The following is a 21,035-nucleotide window of genomic DNA, read 5'->3' on the forward strand; positions in this document are numbered from 1 at the left end:
ATGGGCTGGGTTTTTCAAACACAGCAGGGCGCTTATGTGAGCTGAGCACCCAATACCATCCACACCCAGCGAGTGCGGTCTGCTCGGCCCGGGGGTCCCACGGGGCACGTGTGGGGAGGCAGTTTCACGGGGCCGTCCCAGACGTGGGTTTCAAAGGTCAGCAGAAAAGATGATGCAGCTGAAATTGGTTGCGAGCGCTGGCTCCGTGCCACTCCCTCCTTTGCCACATTCCTCCTGGGAGCAAACCAAGCACCACGGGACGTGGGGGTCAGTCACCCAATTGGTCCAAGCCAATTTCTGAGCGCTAATGCCAGATTCACAGGGATCGGCTGAGAGACCAAGTTCAGAACAAATCCTATCGCACTGAGCAGTTCAACCAGTCCTCCTAGGCTGACATTTGCCCACACGCCGTTCCTCGGCCAGCGTGAATGGCTGATTCCTGCAGGGTTTGTTAAGGAGGCCGATTCGCCATGGCCCTGGCCCTACCGTCACACTTTACAGCAGCTCGGAGTGAAAATAAGATGCTGCTGGGCACTTTACAAAAGGCGGTGGAGTTCCTTGCGGCCCTAGATCTCTGCACAGATGATTCACAACAGAGGAAGGGGGAGAGGGGCCATATTTGCCAGCTACATTTCCCTCCAGTGAGCTTAGCTCGCTAAGCGTGCGCCAGGTGTGTAATGTCTCTGCCGTGGGGCTGGTTAGAACAGGGGTGGGCAAATACCAGCCTGCAGCCCAGATCCATCCCCCGAGCTAGCCCCTGGTGGGCCACCACTGCTATATTTACCTGCACCTCCGCGCGTAGGCGATTGCAGCTCCTATTGGCTGGGAACGGCGATCCGCGGCCAATAGGAGCTGCTATTTCCAGACTCTGCAGAGGCTCCGGGAGCCTGCTAGGAGCTGATTCTGGCGACCCGCTGCCGTTTTATTGCCCGCCCCGGGTTAGCAGCTTAGCAAGACAAGGCGGCGGAGGGCCTATCTCTTTGTGGTGAAAGCAGCACGCGTTCCAGCTACCCTGAGCTCTTCAGGTCAGAAGCGGGTGTTCAGACTCTGGCAGACGCTGTATTTCCAGGGCTCGACTCTCCTTCGCACCAGGGCCTCTGTAGTCGTGCAACAGGGTTCCAACGTGAGTGGATATCTCAGTGCACGTAGGCTGGGAGGCCAGTTAGGTCGAACTGTGGGGCCCTGTGGGGCCGGCTCGTTGGGAGTTTGTGGGTTAAGTTTTGGGAAAGGCTCGTTTCTGTTCCTGTTTCATCTGTAGCCGCTGGTGCCTCTGGGTCCTGGGGGGCAGGGGGGAGTTTGCAGAAGGGAGACAGCACCCCCTCCCCTCTCACTGTCCCTGGCTCTCTCCTTTTCCAGCACGGGGTGATCGTGGCCGACGAGGAGGAGTATTTCATCGAGCCCCTCAGCCTGGGCGCCAACCTGAGTGCAGGGAGCGAGGGCGAGGGAAGCCCCCACGTGGTGTACAAGCGATCGTCCCTCCAGCACTCGCACATGGACGCGGCCTGCGGTGTCTTAGGTACCAACCCCCCGCCACGGGGGGCTCCGCTGCGGCGTGCGCCAGAGAATCCCTCAGCTAGAGCCACCTTCCCCTCTGCGGCGAGCCGCGGGGCTCTGCAGCCTTAGAACCAGCGAGGGGCCCTGTGGCACCTTCGGGTGCGCCCAGACAGCGGGTGTTTTGGGAGACCGGAGGTGCCCTGAAATAGCTCCCCCGCGTCTTTCAAACGCGCCCGTTGTTTCGAAATAAGGGGAGCGCTATTCCGGCATCACGAGGGTTAAGGGATGTGTCGAAATACGCTATTTCGAAATGCGCTCGAAAGAAGATGTGTCGCACAACTCACGTATCTTATTCTGAGCTCAGGTGTTGTGGAGACGCACCCTTCGAACCTGAGCGCAATGCGCAGACTCGTGCTTGGGAGGGCCCAGCCCGCTGCCTCGGCCCTGAGCCGGGGGGAGGGGAGGAGAGGGCACAACAGGAAGCTCGTTCTGGATCACAAACGAGCAGAGAGGAACCCGCCACTTCTCTGCCGTGCGCGGGAGCCGGGCGGTGCCGGTTTGTTTCCGAGAGGCCAGGATGCCGCCTCTGGAAAGCCCAAAGGAAACCAGGCTAAGGCTGGGTCCCCGGGGAGTGGTTAGGCCACATAGACTGGATCATGGATCAGCTGTTGCCTGGGGGGGAGTGCTGGGGGGGCTTTGTGTACGGGGGGCTCTGTGTGCCAGATGGGAGCTCTGTGGGAGGGTCTCTGGAGGGGGGGCTCTGTGGGGGGCCTGTGTGCTGGAGGGGGGCTCTGTGGGAGGGTCTCTGGAGAGAGCTCTGTGGAGGGCCTGTGTGCAGGATGGGAGCTCTGTGGGGAGGGCTCTGGAGGGGGGCTCTGTGGGGGGCCTGTGTGCTGGAGAGGGGCTCTCTGGAGGGGTTCTTTGGAGGAGGGCTTGGGGGCTCCTGGAGGGGCCTCTGTGGGGGGGCTCTGGAGGGAGGCTCTGGGGGGGTCTGTGTTTAGGGGCACACTAAGGAGAAGAATGGCGGATCATGATGGTGCCGCGCCACCCGCCTCTCTGGCCCCACTGTGGCGAGTGGCGCCGCCGCCTCTTTGCCACGTGGGATGAGCCCAAGGCCCGAGTCCTGCCGGGGCTGGAGCCTCACACGTCCCCGGGTCGGTCTGGCCACGCATGGGCTGCTCTGCTGTGGGGGGCTGCAGGATGGGTGGGAACCAGTCCCAGGAGAGAGCTTGGGAGAGTCCCTGAGGACCCTGGGGAGTTGGGGGGAGAGTTCGGTCACATGTTACCTTCCTCTCTTACCTCTCCTGGGGGTGAGGAGCCCAGGGGTGCCGGTAGAGGCCTCCTTCCCCCTGTAGGAGCCTCCTGCCTTCTGCAGAGCGCAGCCGGACCCAGTGTCACCAGCGTCAGCCATTTCTGCAGGGCCGGGTCAGCCGCTGCGACCTGCTCCCTGCCACGCACAGCCTGGAAACTGGTGTGAATCATATGCTGTTGAATTGTGTGTGTGTGTGTGTGTGTGTGTGTGTGTGTGTGTGTGTGTGTGTGTGTGCGCGTCTGTGTGCATATTTAGAGATGAAAAACAGTGGTTAGGATGCTCGCCTAGAGCCCGGTTCTGTGCTCTGCCACAGACTGCCTGTGTAACCTTGTGCATGCCACTTAGTCTCTGTAACTCAATTTCCTTTTGTGAATGGGGAAAACAGCATGACCTTGCCTCCCTTGGGCAGGGGAAAGCAGGTCCCTGGGCAGGAGGAGGTGTGTCCCTGGGTGGGGTTAAGTGAATCCCTGGGCAGGGGGAGGCGGGGCCTGAGGCCCAGGGCCCGGGGAGGCGAATACATTCAAGATGGGGAGATGCTTGGCTCCCCTCTCTGTGCACCCGAATCGCATTGCACACGCTCCATTGCTCCCACGGAAAGGAATTTGCACCCGGCTGCGTGAGAAACGTGCGGGGAGTCTCCCTCGGGGCCAGCGCCCGTGCTCCAGGGACAGGGGTCTGACCGCCGTGCGCGTTGTCTGCCGTGTGCGGAAAGGTGCCGCTCCCAAGCCCCAGGCCTCTCGTTTGCCTGCAGGACCCCGGGATAGTTTTTGCAGGTATCAAATCTCCCCACCCAGACACAGAACCTCGTCCCACTGGGCTGCAGGAAGATGAGAAAAGCCCGGCCCTCCGCCCCTGCCCACGGACTCTGTTGGCCGGAGAACGCAGAGGCCGCGGCTCCCGGCTGCCACGGGCCTTTGGCACGTGAAAGTCGTTCCCTGCAGGATGCCGTTGGCCCAGAGGAGGTAACCCCGGCGTCCTGCGGAGGAAGCGCAGCTGGAAGGGCTGGCACCTCCTGGACGGCGCCAGCAGAGGCTGAGAGCTGCCTCCCATCCCTGCCCACTGGAACACGGGGAGACGACGGGACTTTCCTGGCCCCGCTGCCCCACCGCTGCTCCCAAAGTCACGTTCCGCCCGGCAGCCTGCAGAGTCCCTGCCACGTTCCCCAGCTTCCAGACGGACGCGAGTCTGTTCCCAGTTGTTTCTTGGAAAGCAAAGACCACAGAGCGGGAGCCGCAGGCCAAACCCAGCTCAGAACAACCACAGAGCAACTGGCGGCAGCAGCGACACCCCCTCCCGTCCCCTGCACCCCTGAGCCGCCCAGTCTGGCCTGTGCACCAAAGAGCTCTCCCGCCGGGGCCCTGGGGAGCTCACCCGAGCCCCGCAAGCCGCCGACCCAGACTCCCGGCTCCCGGGTGGCCCGAGCTGGCCTCATGCCTCCGGAGGCTGATTTGGGTGGAATCCCACGTCAGGACAGAGGTGACCAATTCTCCCTGCCTCTGGCTTCCTGGTTGGTGGGAGCCATCCGGCTCCCTGCAGCCCCCGCAAGATGCTTCTCCCTAGGGGAGGCACCATGGGTGGTTGGCGGGGGGCAGGGACTGAGCCCCCTTGGCAGGCTGCCAGATTGGGGCAGAGGCTCCGTGCGCCAGCTGGCGGCACCAGCGGCTTTCAAAGGCAGCGGCACAAGGGCACGTCCGCGCCGCCGAACGACACCCCAGCCGCGAGTCTCAGGGCCCTGGACACGGACGCGTGCTCGGAGGCTCAAAACGGCCCCGTGGACGTTCCTGGAGCCCACGCCGTGACAGCCCCCTCGCTGGGCCGGACCTGGGCTGTCCACGCTGCTGGACTCCCCCAAGGACTCCAGCCCGTGGAGCCGGGCTCTGGGTTTCGCTGCGGGGGGTCTGTGCTGCTGTGTCCTTGGAGGCAGCAGATGCTGCGGGTGGGGAATTCTCACACTCGGGTCCTGGCAGGAGACACAACGCTTCGCCCTCCGGTTCCTGGGCTGCCCCAGGGCGAGGTCTGTCTGCGCCAGAGCCGAGCAGGGGGAGCCACACAGCTCAGCGGAGGGGGGCCAGGGCAGATGCAGGGGCAGGGACCAGGGCTGGGGGGAGGGCGCCTGGCAGGGCAGGGTCCGAGGGACCGACAGCGCTGGGGGACAGCCCTGGGACGGGCTGAGGGGCTTTGGAAGAGCAGGGCAGCCAAGCCTGGCATGGCTGAGGATGCTGCCAGTAGCAGTCCTGGGGGGGGGGTTCGACTGTGGCCCCAAACGCAGCAATTGCCGCGTTCCCCCAGCACGAGACGAGGATGTGAGATCGGGCAGTGGGCGTGGGGAGCCGAGCGATGGCACCTGTGTGTGACTGGGCGGGGGCAGAGCTTGTGGGAGCCTTTCCTCCGCGCCATCCACCCCTCCCGTTCCCAGACCCCCAGACCACCCCAAGCTCCGCGCTGTCCGCCCCCCCATTCCCAGGCCCCAGACCACCCCCAAGCTCCGTGCCATCCGCCCCCCCATTCCCAGGCCCCAGACCACCCCCAAGCTCCGTGCCCTCTGCCCCTTCCATTCCCGGGCCCCCAGATTACCCCCAAGCTCCGCCCCATCCGCCCCCCCATTCCCAGGCCCCAGACCACCCCCAAGCTCCGCGCCCTCTGCCCCTCCCATTCCCAGGCCCCAGACCACCCCCAAGCTCTGTGCCATCCGCCCCCCCATTCCCAGGCCCCAGACCACCCCCAAGCTCCGTGCCCTCTGCCCCTCCCATTCCCAGGCCCCAGACCACCCCCAAGCTCTGTGCCATCCGCCCCCCCATTCCCAGGCCCCAGACCACCCCCAAGCTCCGTGCCATCCGCCCCCCCCATTCCCAGGCCCCAGACCACCCCCAAGCTCCGTGCCATCCGCCCCCCCATTCCCAGGCCCCAGACCACCCCCAAGCTCCGCGCCCTCTGCCCCTCCCATTCCCGGGCTCCCAGACCACCCCCAAGCTCCGCACCCTCTGCCCCTCCCATTCCCGGGCCCCAGACCACCCCCAAGCTCCGTGCCCTCTGCCCCTCCCATTCCTGGGCCCACAGATCACCCCCAAGCTCCGCGCCCTCTGCTCCTTCCATTCCCGGGCCCCCAGATTACCCCCAAGCTCCGCCCCATCCGCCCCCCCCCATTTCCGGGTCCCCAGACCACCCCCAAGCTCCGCGCCGTCTGCCCCTCCCATTCCTGGGCCCACAGATCACCCCCAAGCTCCGCACCCTCTGCCCCTCCCATTCCCGGGCCCCAGACCACCCCCAAGCTCCGCACCCTCTGCCCCTCCCATTCCCGGGCCCCAGACCACCCCCAAGCTCCGCACCCTCTGCCCCTCCCATTCCCGGGCTCCAGACCACCCCCAAGCTCCGCACCCTCCGCCCCTCCCATTCCCGGGCCCCAGACCACCCCCAAGCTCCGCACCCTCCGCCCCTCCCATTCCCGGGCCCCAGACCACCCCCAAGCTCCGCACCCTCCGCCCCTCCCATTCCCGGGCCCCAGACCACCCTCAAGCTCCGCACCCTCCGCCCCTCCCATTCCCGGGCTCCAGACCACCCCCAAGCTCCACACCCTCCGCCCCTCCCGTTCCTGGGCCCCCAGACCACCCCCAAGCTCCGTGCTAGTTGAAGGCAACAAAAACCTTCCGCCCGCCAGATGAGAAGCCCTGGAAGGGGAGACCTTGGTGGCTGCGGACGCTGAAGCCCTCCCCTCTGAAACCCTCCGGCAACAGCAGCCAGCGCGGCCAGCTGCCCCTGAAGAGATCCGTCAGCACCGAGCGCTACGTGGAGACCCTGGTGGTGGCCGACAAGATGATGGTGGGGTACCACGGGCGGCGGGACATAGAGCAGTACATCCTGGCCATCATGAATATTGTAAGTGTTATAACCACCTCGCCCCCTGGGCTCCTCGGGGTCGGGGGGGGCTGTGGGGCAGCCGGGCCCCCCGCTCTGCTGCTGACGCGGGACCGGCTGCCAGGGAGCAGGTGGGAGGAGGCGGCAGAGGCCTGCACCCAGAGAGCGCCCCCTGCAGGCCATCTCCTGGAGGATCACTGGGCAGCCGTGGGGCAGGTCCCGGCCCGAGTCTAGACATGGCCCAGCTGGCCGGAACCACGGGACCCCAAACCCCGCTCCTGCATTGGCCAGGTGGGCCAGAGGGTGCCCGTTCGAGCAGGCCTTTCTCGGGCACCTGCCCGCCAGTGTGGGGCAGAGCCAGCCCTCCCCCTTGCCAGCACTAGAGAGGGGTGGGGAATGGGAGGACACGGTGGAGGCCTGCGGTGACTTCCTGCCCCCCAGGGAGGGGTGTCTGGAGCAGAAGGCCCCCACAAACGCTGCGGGGGTGGAGCGAGTCCACGGCGCCCGGTTCGCAGAGCCAGCGATCGGCGAGTCACTCCTGGGGGAGGCGCCGTGGGCTCCGCGTCTCCCTTCCAAACTGCTGAGAGCTCGGCAAGTAACAGCACGGAACGGCGGAACCCCCTGCTGAAAGAGATCTCACATGGGGACCACGAGCCCAGCGGTGGGCACCTGCGGTCCACGGGCCGCTTGCGCCCCCTGGGGCTCGGGATGTGGCCCGGCCAGGAGACGTTTCGGTGCCCGCTGCCCGCACGGGGTTGCCAGGTTCCGCTGCTTTCTGTCCGTGTGGACTTTTCCCTCGCGGCGTTACCAGCTGACCCGCACGCACAGCCAGGCCACGGGCAGCGAGGTGCCTGCAGAAGCCGTGCACACCTCGGCGTCCCAGCGCTGCGACGGCCCGTCCGCACCCCTGAGCTCTGGGTGCAAGGCTGCCCCGGCCCGAGGGAGCGCCGTGGGTCCCACACAGATGGGGGAGGCTGCTCCTGTGGCCCATCACTAGCCTTGGCTGCCCCTCGCTGCTCCAAACCGCACCCCCCTTACGGTCAGCATTGCACAGGGGCAGGAGAAGGCGCAGACGGGTGGGAGAAGCGGGACGGGGAGGGGGAGGAGGGGGAGACGGTTGCCGCGGCAGAAGGGGATTGCCAAGAGGGCTAGGAAGGAATTGCCCCCTCCCCGCAGTGCTGCCCGGCTCTCCGGGACGCTCTGGAGAGGGCGGGACTTCCTTGCCGATTGGCAGGGGGCAGGCAGCGGGAGGCTGAGTGTATTGACCCCCGGGAAGGTGGCCACAGCCGGTGGGAGAAGGGAGCCTCCACTAGCGTTTTCTCCTGTCCCCGGCCGGGCACGAGGCCGGACTTGGGGCTTGCTCTGTGCGTGGCTCCAGGCAGGTGCTAGATTTTGAAATCAGCCCGTTTCAATTGTTTCACAGGGTGCAAACACTCTCTAGAGGGCCCTAGAATGGGAAGGGGCCTCGAGGCAACAAGTCCCGTCCCCTGCCCTCCCGGCAGGGCCCAGCACCGTCTAGCCCATCCCTGGCAGGCGTCTGTCCAGCCTGCTCTTCAGTATCTCCAGGGGTGGAGATTCCACAGCCCCCAGACAATTTATTCCAGAGTTTAACCCCCCTGATGGGAAGTTTTTCCTCGTGTCCAACCTAACGCTCCCTTGCTGCGGTTTAAGCCCCTTGCTGCTTGTCCTGTCCTCAGAGGCCAAGGGGAACAATTTATCTCCCTTCTTCCCGTAACACATAGAATCATGGAACCCCCGGGCGGGCAGAGACCTCAGGAGCCACCGAGTCCAGCCCCCTGCCCAAAGCTGGACCAGCCTCAACTCCATCAGCCCGGCCAGGGCTGGGTCAAGCTGGGACTTAAACACCCCTAGGGAGGGAGATTCCCCCCGCTCCCCTCCCTAGGGAACCCCGCCCAGCGCTTCCCCACCCGCCTAGGGAAAGAGTTTTTCTAATATCCAGCCTAGACTTCTCCTCCTCCCCCACTGTAACTTGAGCCCATTGCTCCCTGTTCTGCCATCTGCCCCCACTGAGACCAGCCTCTCTCCAGCCTCTTTGGAACCTCCCTCAGGGAGCTGCAGGCTGCTCTCAACCCCCCCTCCCTCTTCTCTTCTGCAGACTGAACAAACCCAAATCCCTCAGCCTCTCCTCACAGGTCATGTGTCCCAGCCCCCTCAGCATTTTGGTGCCCTCCACTGGCCCCTCTCCAATGCGTCCACGTCCTTTCTGTAGTGGGGGGCACAGAACTGGACACGACACTCCAGCTGTGGCCTCATGCAGAATCAAACATCCCTTTAGCTATTTGAAAGTTATCGCGTCCCCTCTCGCTTTTCCCTTTTCCAAACTAAACAAGCCCAGTTCTTTCGCCTTCCCTCCGAGCTCACGTCCTCTGGACCTTTCATCACCCTCGTTGCTCTTCTCCGGACTTTCTCCAGTCTCTCCTCATCTTTCCTGAAATGCGTTGCCCAGAACCGAACGCGGGGTTCCAGCTGAGGACCAATCAGCACAGAGTAGAGGGGAAGAATGACTCGGCCACACCCAGACCTAAGGCCGGTGCCGTTCCAAGGCCTGAGACCTTCATGCTTGGTGGCACTTTCTGTTCGATTCAGGGCAGAACCAGCAGCCTGATCTGAACCCTCAGCCTCTGCTAGGTTCCGACGCCCGGATCCCAGGGTGGTGGCTGAGGCCCGTCACCGGTTCCCATGTCGCTTGCGTTTCCACCTCCCCACGGCAGAGGGTGAGACCGTTACCCACCAGGCAGCGCCCGGTTCCATCTCCCCAATGGCGAGCTCATTTTTAAGACTTGTCTTTTCTTGTTTCTTGGAGGTCAGGTTGCCAAACTTTTCCAGGACTCAAGTCTGGGCAATATTGTCAATATCCTTGTGACCCGTCTGATTCTTCTCACCGAGGACCAGGTAAGGAGCCAGCATGGCCCCATGCCTAGTGGAAAGGGCCCCCCCGGGGGTACAGCTGGGAGCTGCTGCTGAAGGGCCCAGGTGCCTGCCGGGCGTGTGCAGGGACCCTGCTGGGCTAGAGATCAGACCACGTCCGTTCAACCAGAACTCCCCCTCCGTGCCCTGGATGTTTACTGCAGTGGGGAGGAGGCCAACGGAGGTTCTGCCCCCTCTAAATGGGGCCCCCACTCTGTCTGCTGGCCGGTCCTTCCTCCCTACCCCACTGGGGGTATGTCTACACTACAAAGTTAGTTCGAACTAACTTTCATAGGCGCTACACTAGCGCTCCGCTAGTTCGAATTTAATTTGAATTAACGGAGCGCTTAGTTCGAACTAGGAAAACCTCATTCCACAAGGATTAAGCCTAGTTCGAACTAGCTAGTTTGAATTAAGGGCTGTGTAGCCCCTTAATTCGAACTAGTGGGAGGCTAAAGCTTCCCAGGTTTCCCTGGTGGCCACTCTGGCCAACACCAGGGAAACTCGTCTGCCCCCCTCCCGGCCCCGGACCCCTTAAAGGGGCACGGGCTGGCTATGGTGCCCGTGCCAGGTGCAAGCCTGCCAGCACCCAGCCAGCAGACCCTGTACCTAGCACGGATCGAGCCACCCACCCGATGCCCCCCAGCCCTCCCCCTCTTCCCGGGACCAGGCTGGCGGCTCCCGGGAGCTTGCCCGGGACCGCAAGAGGCGGGCACCTGCCTGGGCTAGTGCGGACATCGTGGACCTCGTCCATGACCTCCGCACTAGGCACAGGAATGTGGCCGGCTAGGGCAGGAGGGCTGCCAGCCTGGCCACCCAGGAGCAGGGGTGCATGAAAATCAAGGGGGTCCACTGAGACCCCCGACCCTGAGCCCTGAGCTTACAATGGCCGTCCTGGGTCAGACCAAAGGTCCATCTAGCCCAGTAGCCTGTCTGCTGACAGCGGCCAACCCTAGGAATCCTGGAGGGGATGGACCGAAGACAGTGACCAAGCCATTTGTCTCGGGCCATCCCTCTCCAGCCTTCCACAAACCTTGGGCAGGGACACCACTCCTACCCCCTGGCTAATACCACTCCATGGACCCAACCTCCATGACTTGATCTCACTTCCCTTTAAACTCTGTTCCAGTTCTAGCCTTCACAGCCTCCTGCAGCAAAGAGTTCCACAGGTTGACTCTTTGCTTTGTGAAGAACAACTTTCTGTTACTAGTTTGAAGCCTGCTACCCATTCCTTTCCTTTGGTGTCCTCTAGTCCTTCTAGTGAAGGACTAATGAAGAACTTTTCTGTATGCACCCTCTCCACCCAACTCCTGCTTTTAGAGACCTCTATCCTGTCCCCCCTCCGTCTCCTCTTTTCTAAGCTGAACAGTCCCAGTCTCTTTAGCCTCTCTTCATAAGGGACCTGTTCCCAACCCCTGATCATTTTAGTTGCCCTCCCCTCTCCCACCCTCTCTCTTCCCCTCTCCCACCTCCTTTTCCCAGTCTCCCCCAGTTTTGTTCAATAAAGACAGATTCCATTTTTGACCACATGTTTTCTTTATTTTGTACATCAAGAAGAGGGGCTAGGGAAGGGTAAGTGGAAGGAGGTGAGGGAGGAATGGGGTACGCGCCCCCGATGGGGAGGACTGGGCTGGCTCTGCGGGCTTCTGGGGGTGGAAGCTCTCCTGCAGTCCCCCAATTGCCCCCTCTCCCCAGATAGCAGCCTGCGGCAAGTGCAGCCGGGCTGATGGCCGAGTGCTGTGATGTGCCCAGTGTGGGTACTCAGGGCACTCCAAGCCAGGACTGGTTTGCAAGCGGGGCACCCCTGAGAACTGTCTGTTCGGGGTGGGGGCCGGGTCCCTTTAAGCACAGCCCTCGGCTAGCCTGAGACAGCAGCTCCACGCTCTAAGTCCTCATCTGATGCCCTGCCGGCACTGCTTCCGGCCAGCCTTAACCCCGCGTCAGGGTCCACTTAATGTGGACATGCTAGTTCGAATTAGCAAAACGCTAATTCGAACTAGTTTTTAGTTCTAGACGCGTTAGTTCGAATTAGCTTAGTTCGAATTAACTAATTCGAACTAAGTTAGTTCGAATTAGCGCTGTAGTGTAGACATACCCTGGGAGAGGGCAGCAGAGCTGGACTTGACCCCTTTCTCCTTCCGCGGCCCTCCCACGCCCTCCTGTGGCTTCTCTTCCAGCCCACCCTGGAGATTAACCACCATGCCGGGAAGTCGCTGGACAGCTTCTGCAAGTGGCAAAAATCCATCGTGAACCGGAACGGCAATGGGAACGCCATCCCCGAGAACGGCATCGCCAACCACGACACCGCGGTGCTCATCACCCGGTGAGGCCCGCGGGGCTGGGCGGGGCCGGGCTGGGCGGGGCGGGGCTCTGGGGGCCCATCTGGGCTGTCCCCAAAGCTCTTCCATCCTAACACAGACACCACTGCCTCCCCTCCCAAGGCCCCTTGAGGGGCTGAACTCCAAAGGAGGCTTCTCCCAGGCTGGTGCCCTTTGCACCGAGGACACGGCCAAGTCTCCGAGTGCTGACTGCCCTCCGCTGCCTTCCCAGAACTCCCTGGCCTGGCCGTGCTGCTCTGCCTGCGGACACGTGACCCCAGTGCAGCTGTGGGAACTGAGCAGGGTTTAGCTGGCCTGGGGTGTTGTCACAAGCGAGAGCGCTCTCTGGGGGCACAACGGGCCCGCCTGCCTCAGTTTCCCTCCTTCCAACACCCAGGAACTCTCCTCCAGATCCTGTTGCCTCAGTAATACCCCTGCCAGGCTGGTTTATTCCACAACCATTGCACAAGTAGCCCCGAGGCACAGTGCCAATCCACCGTCCATTGGTCACCTCCGGTGCACGGAGTCCTCCAAATCCCCGGGTCTCCCTACTGTGCCGTCTGCCGCACCTGGCTTGGTCCTCTCCTGTCCTGCCGGGCAGCCACCCCAGCCCTTCCAGCGGGAGCACAACCTGGGACCCCCAGCCTCTCTTCTGGGGAGCATCCCTTGCTCCTCCGGCCCTCTCCCTCTTCCCCTAGGCCCAGCTCCGCAGCGGGGAGACGTCAACAGGTAAGTTCCTCCACTCACTGCCCCCTGCCTTCAGCCTTCTCCGGCCCTTGGCTTCAACCCCCTGTCCCAGCTTAGACACTGGCCAGCTCACCCCTCTTGCTCCCCCCCCCTTCAGCCTCCCAGAAACCAACCGCAGCCCCTGCTGGAACCGTCCGGAGCTCCCAGGTCTGCTCAGTCCAGCTCCTCGGTGCTGCTGCTCCGTGGGCTCCATCCTGGGGCTCTCCCGCACCGCCTCTCCCAGGTCACCCGTCCTGCCAGGCCTGGGCTCTCGGGACTCTGCCCTGGAATCCCCTCCCAAGTCCCACACTAACGGTACAACCCGAAACCCAACGGCTGCTCTCCTCGGGCTGGGATTTCCAGCCCCCCCTTTCCTGGCTCCAGTCCCCGTTTACAGGCCTCCTTGCGCCTGCCCCCAGAGGTCCAGTTCTGGCGCCGCGCCCGGCACCTGCCTTCGCCCTCTGCTCCCTCAGCTTTGCCCGGCTCCTTTCTACCAGTCCGGCCCCGAGTGGCGCACACCTGTTCCTGGCCCGGGGCGCTGGACCGGCTTCATTCGCTGGATCCAGCCACCCTGCGGGACGAGCGTCGGGGGCCTCTGAGCCCGAGCGGGCAGGCGCTGGCTGGGCTGTTCACGGCGCACGAGGCTGCCGGACACTCAGTGTTAACGCGGGGGCCTGAGGGGAGACGGGTCGGAGGCCCCCCACCCAGGGCGGGCTCCCTCGGGGGGGGGGGGTCGCGCCTGCGCCTTGCCTCACGGAAGCGGGTGGGGGGGGCGGTTGTGAAAGGGAAGCGGCAGCACAGGGAGCCTCCAGCTGGGAGCGGATTCGGCCGCAGGAGCTGCACGGAGCCTGGCTCCCGTCAGAGGAGCTTGTGAAATTGGGGGGAGGGGCAAGCCCAAACCCCGTCGGCCCCCGCTTCACCTTCCCTGGCTCGCGGCGGCTGCTTCCCCTTCCCTCGCCCCACGCGTGTGGGACATGGAGGCCGACTCCAAATTCCCCGGCCTCCGGCCAGATGTTTGAACTAACCCAGAGAGACTCTCCGGCCCGCGAGCTCCGGGCCAGCTCCCGCGCCAGGCCTTGGAAGGGCCGCCCGCATCTGGAGCCGTCTCAGAAATGCTCCGTCTCCCGATAACATCTCGCTGAGCTGCAGGCGTTTTCCTCCGGCGGAGACGTGTCAAGTCCGACCCGCCGAGGCTTTGCAAATGGCGTCCCCGCGCGCCATGTCCTGTCAGGGACCAGGGGGCTGGGCGCTCGGGAGGCCGAAGGGCCCGGAGCCTCTACCAGGCCGGTCGCTCGTAGCTGGTTCCCCCACCGGGGTGGCAGTGCTGACTGGCATGGGCACGTCCCCCAGACTCGGCCTCCTCCATGCTCCTGGGCCCACGCGCAGCCCTGCCAATGCGCCTCAGGCCCAAGCGGCAGAGCCCTGCCCGGCACCTCCCTCCTGAGCAGCGACGCCCCTGCCAGCCCAGCCCCCCTCCTCCCAAATCCAAGGCCTGGTGCTCCTGGGGGTGTCTAGTCAGAGATGTTTGGCAGCAGTGCCCTCTGGCGGGCTGCGCACACGGGCCGACGGCGCGCATGGCGCCGCCATTCCGCCTGCGCGACCACTGGCCCCTCCGCTCCTTCTCTGCCCCCGCCGGCATCGGTCGGAACCGCAGTTGCTCTCCGGCTTTTACTTCCAAATATTCCTAGCTGTTCTCTGCCGGACCCGGTTTTCCTGTCGTTAGCACCGCGCTTGGGTTTTCCCTAGTTAATAGTTAAAGCAGATAGGCTACGTCTACACTGGCATGATTTCCGGAAATGCTTTTAACGGAAAAGTGTTCCGTTAAAAGCATTTTCGGAAAAGCACGTCTAGATTGGCAGGACGCTTTTCCGCAAAAGCATTTTTTCCGGAAAAGCGTCCGTGGCCAATCTAGACGCGCTTTTCCGCAAAAGAGCCCCAATCGTCATTTTCGCGATCGGGGCTTTTTTGCGGAAAACACGACTGTGCTGTCTACACTGGCTCTTTTCCGGAACAGTTTTCCAGAAAAAGACTTTTGCCCGAATGGGAGCAGCATAGTTTTTCCGGAAAAGCACTGATGATTTGACATTAGATCGTCAGGGCTTTTGCGGAAATTCAAGCGGCCAGTGTAGACAGCTGGCGAGTTTTTCCGGAAAAGCGGCTGATTTTCCGGAATAACTTGCCAGTCTAGACACAGCCTTAGTGTTTACAGAAAATGATCATCGTCATCTTTGCTGCCAAGGCCACTGTCCCCTTGGCAGTCTTGTTTCCTCCCTGGGATGCCAGGTTCCCCAGGTTTGAGACGCTGCCTGTCTTGCCGGCTCTCAGCCCCGGTCTCTGATGGGCACTTGCAGTGTGTCCAGTGCGTAGGGCAGGCCCGGCGTCAGCACTGCCGGCAGCTAACGGCCCGGACGCGGAAAGCCGGGAAGCTACAACTGAAGCTCATCGCCCTGGAGAACACCGTGAGGCCGGCCTCGGACGCGGAGCACTCCACCCCACCTGACAGGTCCCCCAGTGGCTGTGTCTGAGAAGGCGGCTCCCTCAGGCTCCGGCATCAGGGATGCTTCCTCCCATTCCATCCCATCCCATGCGCAGCCACCGGCCCCTCCGCTCCCTCTCTGTCCCCGCCGGCATCGGTCGGAACTGCAGTTGCTCTCCAAAACGGGCAAACCCCCCAAATACCCCTGCACTGACCTCGTCTAGGGCACTGGACAGGGGATACCGGGACTGTCTGGCACCAGTGGCTCCCGCGGGTCCAAGGACCCCACAAAGGCGGCTGCTAAGGCACCAGAGAAGCCAGAGGCAAAGTCGGCACCGTCTGACTCCGCCTCGGTACCGACGAAGGCAAAGACAGAGTCGGCTTCTTCAGCTGCGCCCTCGGCGCCTGTGCCACCCCGGTACCGAGGACACAAGCGCCCGGCGCCGACGGCCACGCAGCGGCATTGCAAGTAGCGGCAGTACCGCCTCCCACGCTGCCCTGGGCTCCAGCTACAGCACCGCAGCCTTTCCCAGTGCAGAGGAGCTCAGAGTAACGCTCGTGCCAACTCCATTATTCGCCCGCCTGGACGAGGTTTGCCTCCTCGGCTCCCCGGCACCGCCGCTCCCCAGCGGGTGTTCTCACTCCTGGCCACGACAGCAGCAGCCACGACACCACGGCCCACATCCATGGCTTCCCCCTCCAGCGCCCAGGCCAGCTAACTGGGATCCTTGGGCCCCTAAGAGCCCAGCAGGCACAGCCTCAACCAACCTCGTCTGAAGCCTCGCCTTGGACAGATCGGCTGCCCGCAGGAGGACAAGCCAGCGCCAAGGGACAAAGCCACCCCCGCCGACGCGCGTCTCGTCCTCTCCCCCCGCCGACGCGCGTCTCATCCTCTCCCCCTGCCGACGCGCCTCTCGTCCTCTCCCCCTGCCGACGCGCCTCTCGTCCTCCCCCCCGCCGACGCGCGTCTCGTCCTCTCCCCCTGCCGACGCGCCTCTCGTCCTCTCCCCCTGCCGACGCGCGTCTCGTCCTCTCCCCCCGCCGACGCGCGTCTCGTCCTCCCCCCCGCCGACGCGCGTCTCGTCCTCCCCCCCGCCGACGCGCGTCTCGTCCTCCCCCCCGCCGACGCGCGTCTCGTCCTCCCCCCTGCCGACGCGCCTCTCGTCCTCTCCCCCTGCCGACGCGCGTCTCGTCCTCCCCCCCGCCGACGCGCGTCTCGTCCTCCCCCCCGCCGACGCGCGTCTCGTCCTCCCCCCCGCCGACGCGCGTCTCGTCCTCCCCCCCGCCGACGCGCGTCTCGTCCTCTCCCCCGCCGACGCGCGTCTCGTCCTCTCCCCCGCCGACGCGCGTCTCGTCCTCTCCCCCCGCCGACGCGCGTCTCGTCCTCTCCCCCGCCGACGCGCGTCTCGTCCTCTCCCCCGCCGACGCGCGTCTCGTCCTCTCCCCCGCCGACGCGCCTCTCGTCCTCCCCCCCGCCGACGTGCCTCTCGTCCTCCCCCCCGCCGACACACGACAGCAGGAAAGGATCTTAGGTCCCTAGCCAGCTGCCCCGAGACTCAGCACAAACTGACCAGCATCTTGCAGGCGCCCCGTCTGCTCAACTGACCCTGCCCATGCACCCAGCCCTCCTGGACCCACCAAAGCCATCGGCAGACGCCAGCCAGCGAGAGGTCAGACCCACACATGATGTCGCACCGCCAGGGGCTGACTTCCCGCCCCCGCATCCTGCCCCTAGCTCCTGAGCCGCTCATGCCGTTAACCGGAGTGCCGCGGGGACCAGTCCTTGCGACACGGAGTGGACACGCCTGCACCCCGTGGGGAGGAAGGCCTGCTCTGCTGCGCCCCTCCACCTCCGCGTCCCAAACCGCACCGCCATGCCCGCGAAGCACCCCCGCCTTTCCAGCAGATGGTGCATTTTATTGACGGTCTTCCAGAAGACAAGAGAGACCAGCTGAGGGCCAGTACGAACAAGGGCACCTTGAATTCCCGCACAGCTCTTCGAGCCACTCGGATGCCTCTGGCATGGCACCTCGCGCCATGGCGATGGCAGTGGGGAGGAGCTCTTCATGGCCGCCCCGTCGGGATTTCCCCAGGAGGTCCGGCCACCATGGAAGAGCTCAGGGATCCAGGCTCAGCACCGATGTCGCCCTTCGTTCTCTTACAGATTCCCGGCCCCCCTTGAGGATGCTGGGTAGCCACGTCCCCACAGTGAAACGGAAGATGTTTTACCCAAAGATGCAGACCCACCCTTTTAGCCAAGCACAAAGGGGACTTGATAGCAGAAGGAGGCAGTGCCAGACCAGACGGAGGCAAATCTCTGACCAACCCCCTGCGGCCATCTGGCCAGTCCTCACCACCCTCCCCTGCCATCTGACCAGCCCTCTGCCCCCCCCCACCATCTAGCCAGCCCTCACCGTCCCCCCCCCCCAGCCATCTGGCCAGCCGTCTGCCTCCCCAGCCATCTGACCAGCCCTCTGCCCCCCCCCCCCCCCCCCGCCAGCTAGCCAGCCCTCCGCCCTCTCCCTCCCCCCTGGCCATCTGGCCAGCCCTCTGCCCCCCAGCCATCAACTTCAAGGACAAAGAAGTCAGGGGGATGGAGTCTCGATCTCAGGAAGCTCAAGAGGTACATGCGACCACAACGCTGCAAGACGGTCCCCCTCTCCACTACGATCCCCGCCTTAAACAAAGAGGATTGGTTCTCGACTCTCAACCTCCACGTATCCATGCACCCAGCACATCACAAGCAGCTCAGATTGGCAGTTGGCAACGCACACGTCCACACACAGTGCTCCCATCCGGACTCTCCACAGCCCCGAGGGTCTTGCTGGCGGGTGTTGCTGCGCTTCTGTGCAGACGAGAGGTCTAATGTTCCCTTACCTCAACGACTGCCCGATATGAGCAAGCACACGTCAGAGCGCAGAATCCAACTGGCCACTGTCTGGCATCTCCCCGGAGCCTCACGCCACTCACAGAGAGGCTGCCCGGCACGCGCTGGACGTCCGCAGGGCGAGTGCCTTTGTTTGGACAGAACGAAAGAGATCCACGAGTCCAACGGGAGTTTATCTCCCCCACAGAGAGGTCGCTGGGCAGGCCAGTCTCCACCAGAGCCTATCCCCTGCGGCCAAGCTCCGCCGTCGCAGCTACGAGCACATTCAGCGATAGCCACGGCGGCCTCTACAGCCCACCGGCACGGCATGTCGATCAGCAGCGTGGTCACACGCCCGCTAGACACTGCGCTCCGGACGGGGCCCTGCTCGCTTTGGACACGCTGTCCTAGCCTCTGGGCAGGGCACTAGCTTCACAGGTTCTGCTTCGGTCACCCCAGGGGGAGCACCCCCAGGGACACGCCTCAGAGTCCCCCTCTTGCCAAGACTCACGCATGCTCCTGAGTGGGGTTTAGCTCTGGCTTCTCTCTGTATGCAGGCCCCCGGCTGGAGGGGCTAGAACAGGCTAAATGTGTCCCTCTCCGGGCCCTGAAGCGGGCTGACTAACGGGGGAAGCGGGCTGCAGAGCCAGGCCCCCTTCCGTACCCGCGACACCGGGACGGCCTGGTCAGGCAGCCCAGGAGATCTCAGCTGCTGTACATTTGTCCCAAGGGGCCGTACGTTTGCCATGGGGGCCCGGAGAAAGAACTCCACAAACCAAGGCACCGAATACGAGCAGCTGTTCTGGGGAACGTGGGCCTGGGCCCAACCGCCCCGGGGACGCTCTGCCCGCGGCAGGGCCTCCGGGGCTATGCTGGGTGTGTGAGGCTCTCGCACACTAATCTGACGGGAGTGACGGAAAAGGCCACTGGGAGCAATAGGGCTTAATTTGCAATGGGGGGGACGGGGACCCAGCAATTTTTTTCACATTCATGACTGATGTGGCAATCCCAGAGGGACCGGGGCTCCGAGCTGCCAGGAGGCCGGGGTTCCGATCTGACAGGGCCGGGGGGCCGGGGTTCCGAGCTGCCGGGGGGCCGGGGGGCCGGGGTTCCGAGCTGCTGGGGGGCCGGGGTTCTGAGCTGCCGGGGGGCCAGGGTTCCGAGCTGCCAGGGCCGGGGGGCTGGGTCTCCGAGCTGCCGGGGGGCCAGGGTTCCGAGCTGCCAGGGCCGGGGGGCTGGGTCTCCGAGCTGCCGGGGGGCCGGGGTTCCGAGCTGCCAGGGCCGGGGGGCTGGGGCCCAGTCTTGGCAAGCCCTGCCCCAATGAAACTCTGGGAGCAGAGCCCCATGGGTAACGGGTGATCCTGCCGAAGCGAGGTCCGTGGCACAGGTGCTGTGACTGGCCGTCTGTGGTGGCATCAGGTGCCCCCCAATCCTGCACCCCCATCCGCAGCGAGATGAGACTTCTCCAGGGTACAGCCCAGCACAGATGTGAGGTGGCTACAGGAGTCAGGGCCAGGCAGCCTCAGACCCTTTGGGGAGGGTCCACAGGCCCCTGACCCCTCAGCACTCGGCTTAGTCTCCTCTCTTCATGTCATCCCAGCCAAAAACTGCCAGCTCCCGGCCCTGCCCCCAGCCCGGTGTCCGTCTCCCCCTCCCTCCTTTGTCTCCCCCCGGGAAGAGCCTTGTTCTGTGCTCAGACTGGGCCGGGGTGTCTGGGCCGATGCACGTGTGGGGGAGTCTGTGGGGATCTCCCAGCGCAGCGCAGGGGGGCCCCGGGTCACAGAGCAGACCCCCCCTCCCCCACGTCACACCGTCCAAACGCTGCTCACGTCCTTCTCTCCATCTCGGCCCCATTGTCTTCTTGGCCAAATGAACTAAGCCGGGTCCCTCCCGGCCGGAAGGGCACTGCCCTTGCTCCTGGCATCGCCAGACGCCCGCACGCCCGCAGGGCCGTGTCCCAGGGGCTGGGTCCGTTGACTGGGATTACACAGAGCGGGGCGGCCCGTCAGGCCGGGGCGGGGCCGGGCTCTGGGGGTGGCTCTCAGAGCTGACGCCGGCCCGAGCCTGAGCATCTACACTTCAGCTCTGCGCCGCGTGGCCTGGGCCAGCCTGCAGGGCTCGCAGGGCTGGGTCCACGTCCCTTCAGAGCCCCAGGCTGCAGCGATGGAGGGTGCTGAGAGCGGCCTGCTGACGGCTGTCAAGGCTCTTTGCACGCCCGTCCCGGGGAGAATCCCGGGGGTTACGGTGCTTTGTAAACTTGCCCGAAAGCCGGGACTTATTTTCCATTGGGGGAAACGGGCGACCTATCGAATGCTGCCGGCTTCAGGCTGAATTTCCTCTCTTTCCCCTCAGGTACGATATCTGCATCTACAAGAACAAGCCCTGTGGCACCTTAGGTAGGTACGAGCCCAGCGAGCGGCCGTCGTAACGGAGTCCTCGCTCTCTCCGGTGCTGTGCTCAGCTGGTCGCAGCGTGGTTGGCAAAGGAGACCAGCCGCATTATGCCCAATGGATAGGGAAACCGAGGCAAAGGGTGGCACAGTGATGTGCCCCCAGGCAAGAGCATGAGGTAGAGGCTCATGGCATTAGACCCAGAGGTCCCAGGGTCAATCCCACCTGCCAACAACCCGGGTCCTTCGGCTTTACACATACTTCAGGTCGAGACGGAGCCATCGTGGCAGCTTGTGAGAAGCTTCGTGGTCCAGCCCGGAGGCCGAGAGCTGACCGGGCCATGGAGAACGACCCCCTCACTCCTCTGGGAACTGGGCCCTATGTGGGACACTTGTACCTGCTCTGGAGGGTTACCTGGCCTCAATATGGCCCCCTCCCCTGCCCCTCCCCTCCCAGTGAATGCGGGACACAGCTCCCTACATGTGGAGGAGCATCGCCAGCAGATCTAGAGACGTGATCGTCCCCCTTTACTCAGCAATGCCGAGGCCACATCTGGTGTCTTGCATCCAATTCAGGGGCCCCACTACAGAAAGGACGTGGACGCACTGGAGAGGGTCTAGCAGAGGGCGCCAAAATGCTGAGAGGGCTGGAGCACATGGCCTATGAGGAGAGG

At 64.1% G+C, this 21,035-nt stretch overlaps 1 protein-coding gene across 5 annotated transcripts in view; it reads left to right on the forward strand.

Moving 5' to 3' along the window:
- ADAMTS10 (ADAM metallopeptidase with thrombospondin type 1 motif 10) overlaps positions 1–21,035 on the forward strand; it is a 118,819-nt gene that overhangs the window by 48,955 nt on the left and 48,829 nt on the right. For all 5 annotated transcript variants that reach the window (XR_012896730.2, XM_075903178.2, XM_075903175.2 and 2 more), the window contains exons 4-8: positions 1,357–1,516; positions 6,462–6,679; positions 9,488–9,571; positions 11,764–11,909; positions 20,325–20,368. Coding sequence is in view for 4 of the 5 variants with exons in the window: in XM_075903178.2 (XP_075759293.2) it covers positions 1,357–1,516; positions 6,462–6,679; positions 9,488–9,571; positions 11,764–11,909; positions 20,325–20,368 (652 nt within the window). In the remaining variant the exon portion in view is untranslated. The remainder of the gene's footprint in view (positions 1–1,356; positions 1,517–6,461; positions 6,680–9,487; positions 9,572–11,763; positions 11,910–20,324; positions 20,369–21,035) is intronic.

Source organism: Pelodiscus sinensis, chromosome 32, assembly GCF_052426305.1.
Source record: "Pelodiscus sinensis isolate ZL-2025 chromosome 32, ASM5242630v1, whole genome shotgun sequence".
In the NCBI taxonomy this organism is placed as follows: Eukaryota; Metazoa; Chordata; order Testudines; family Trionychidae; genus Pelodiscus; species Pelodiscus sinensis.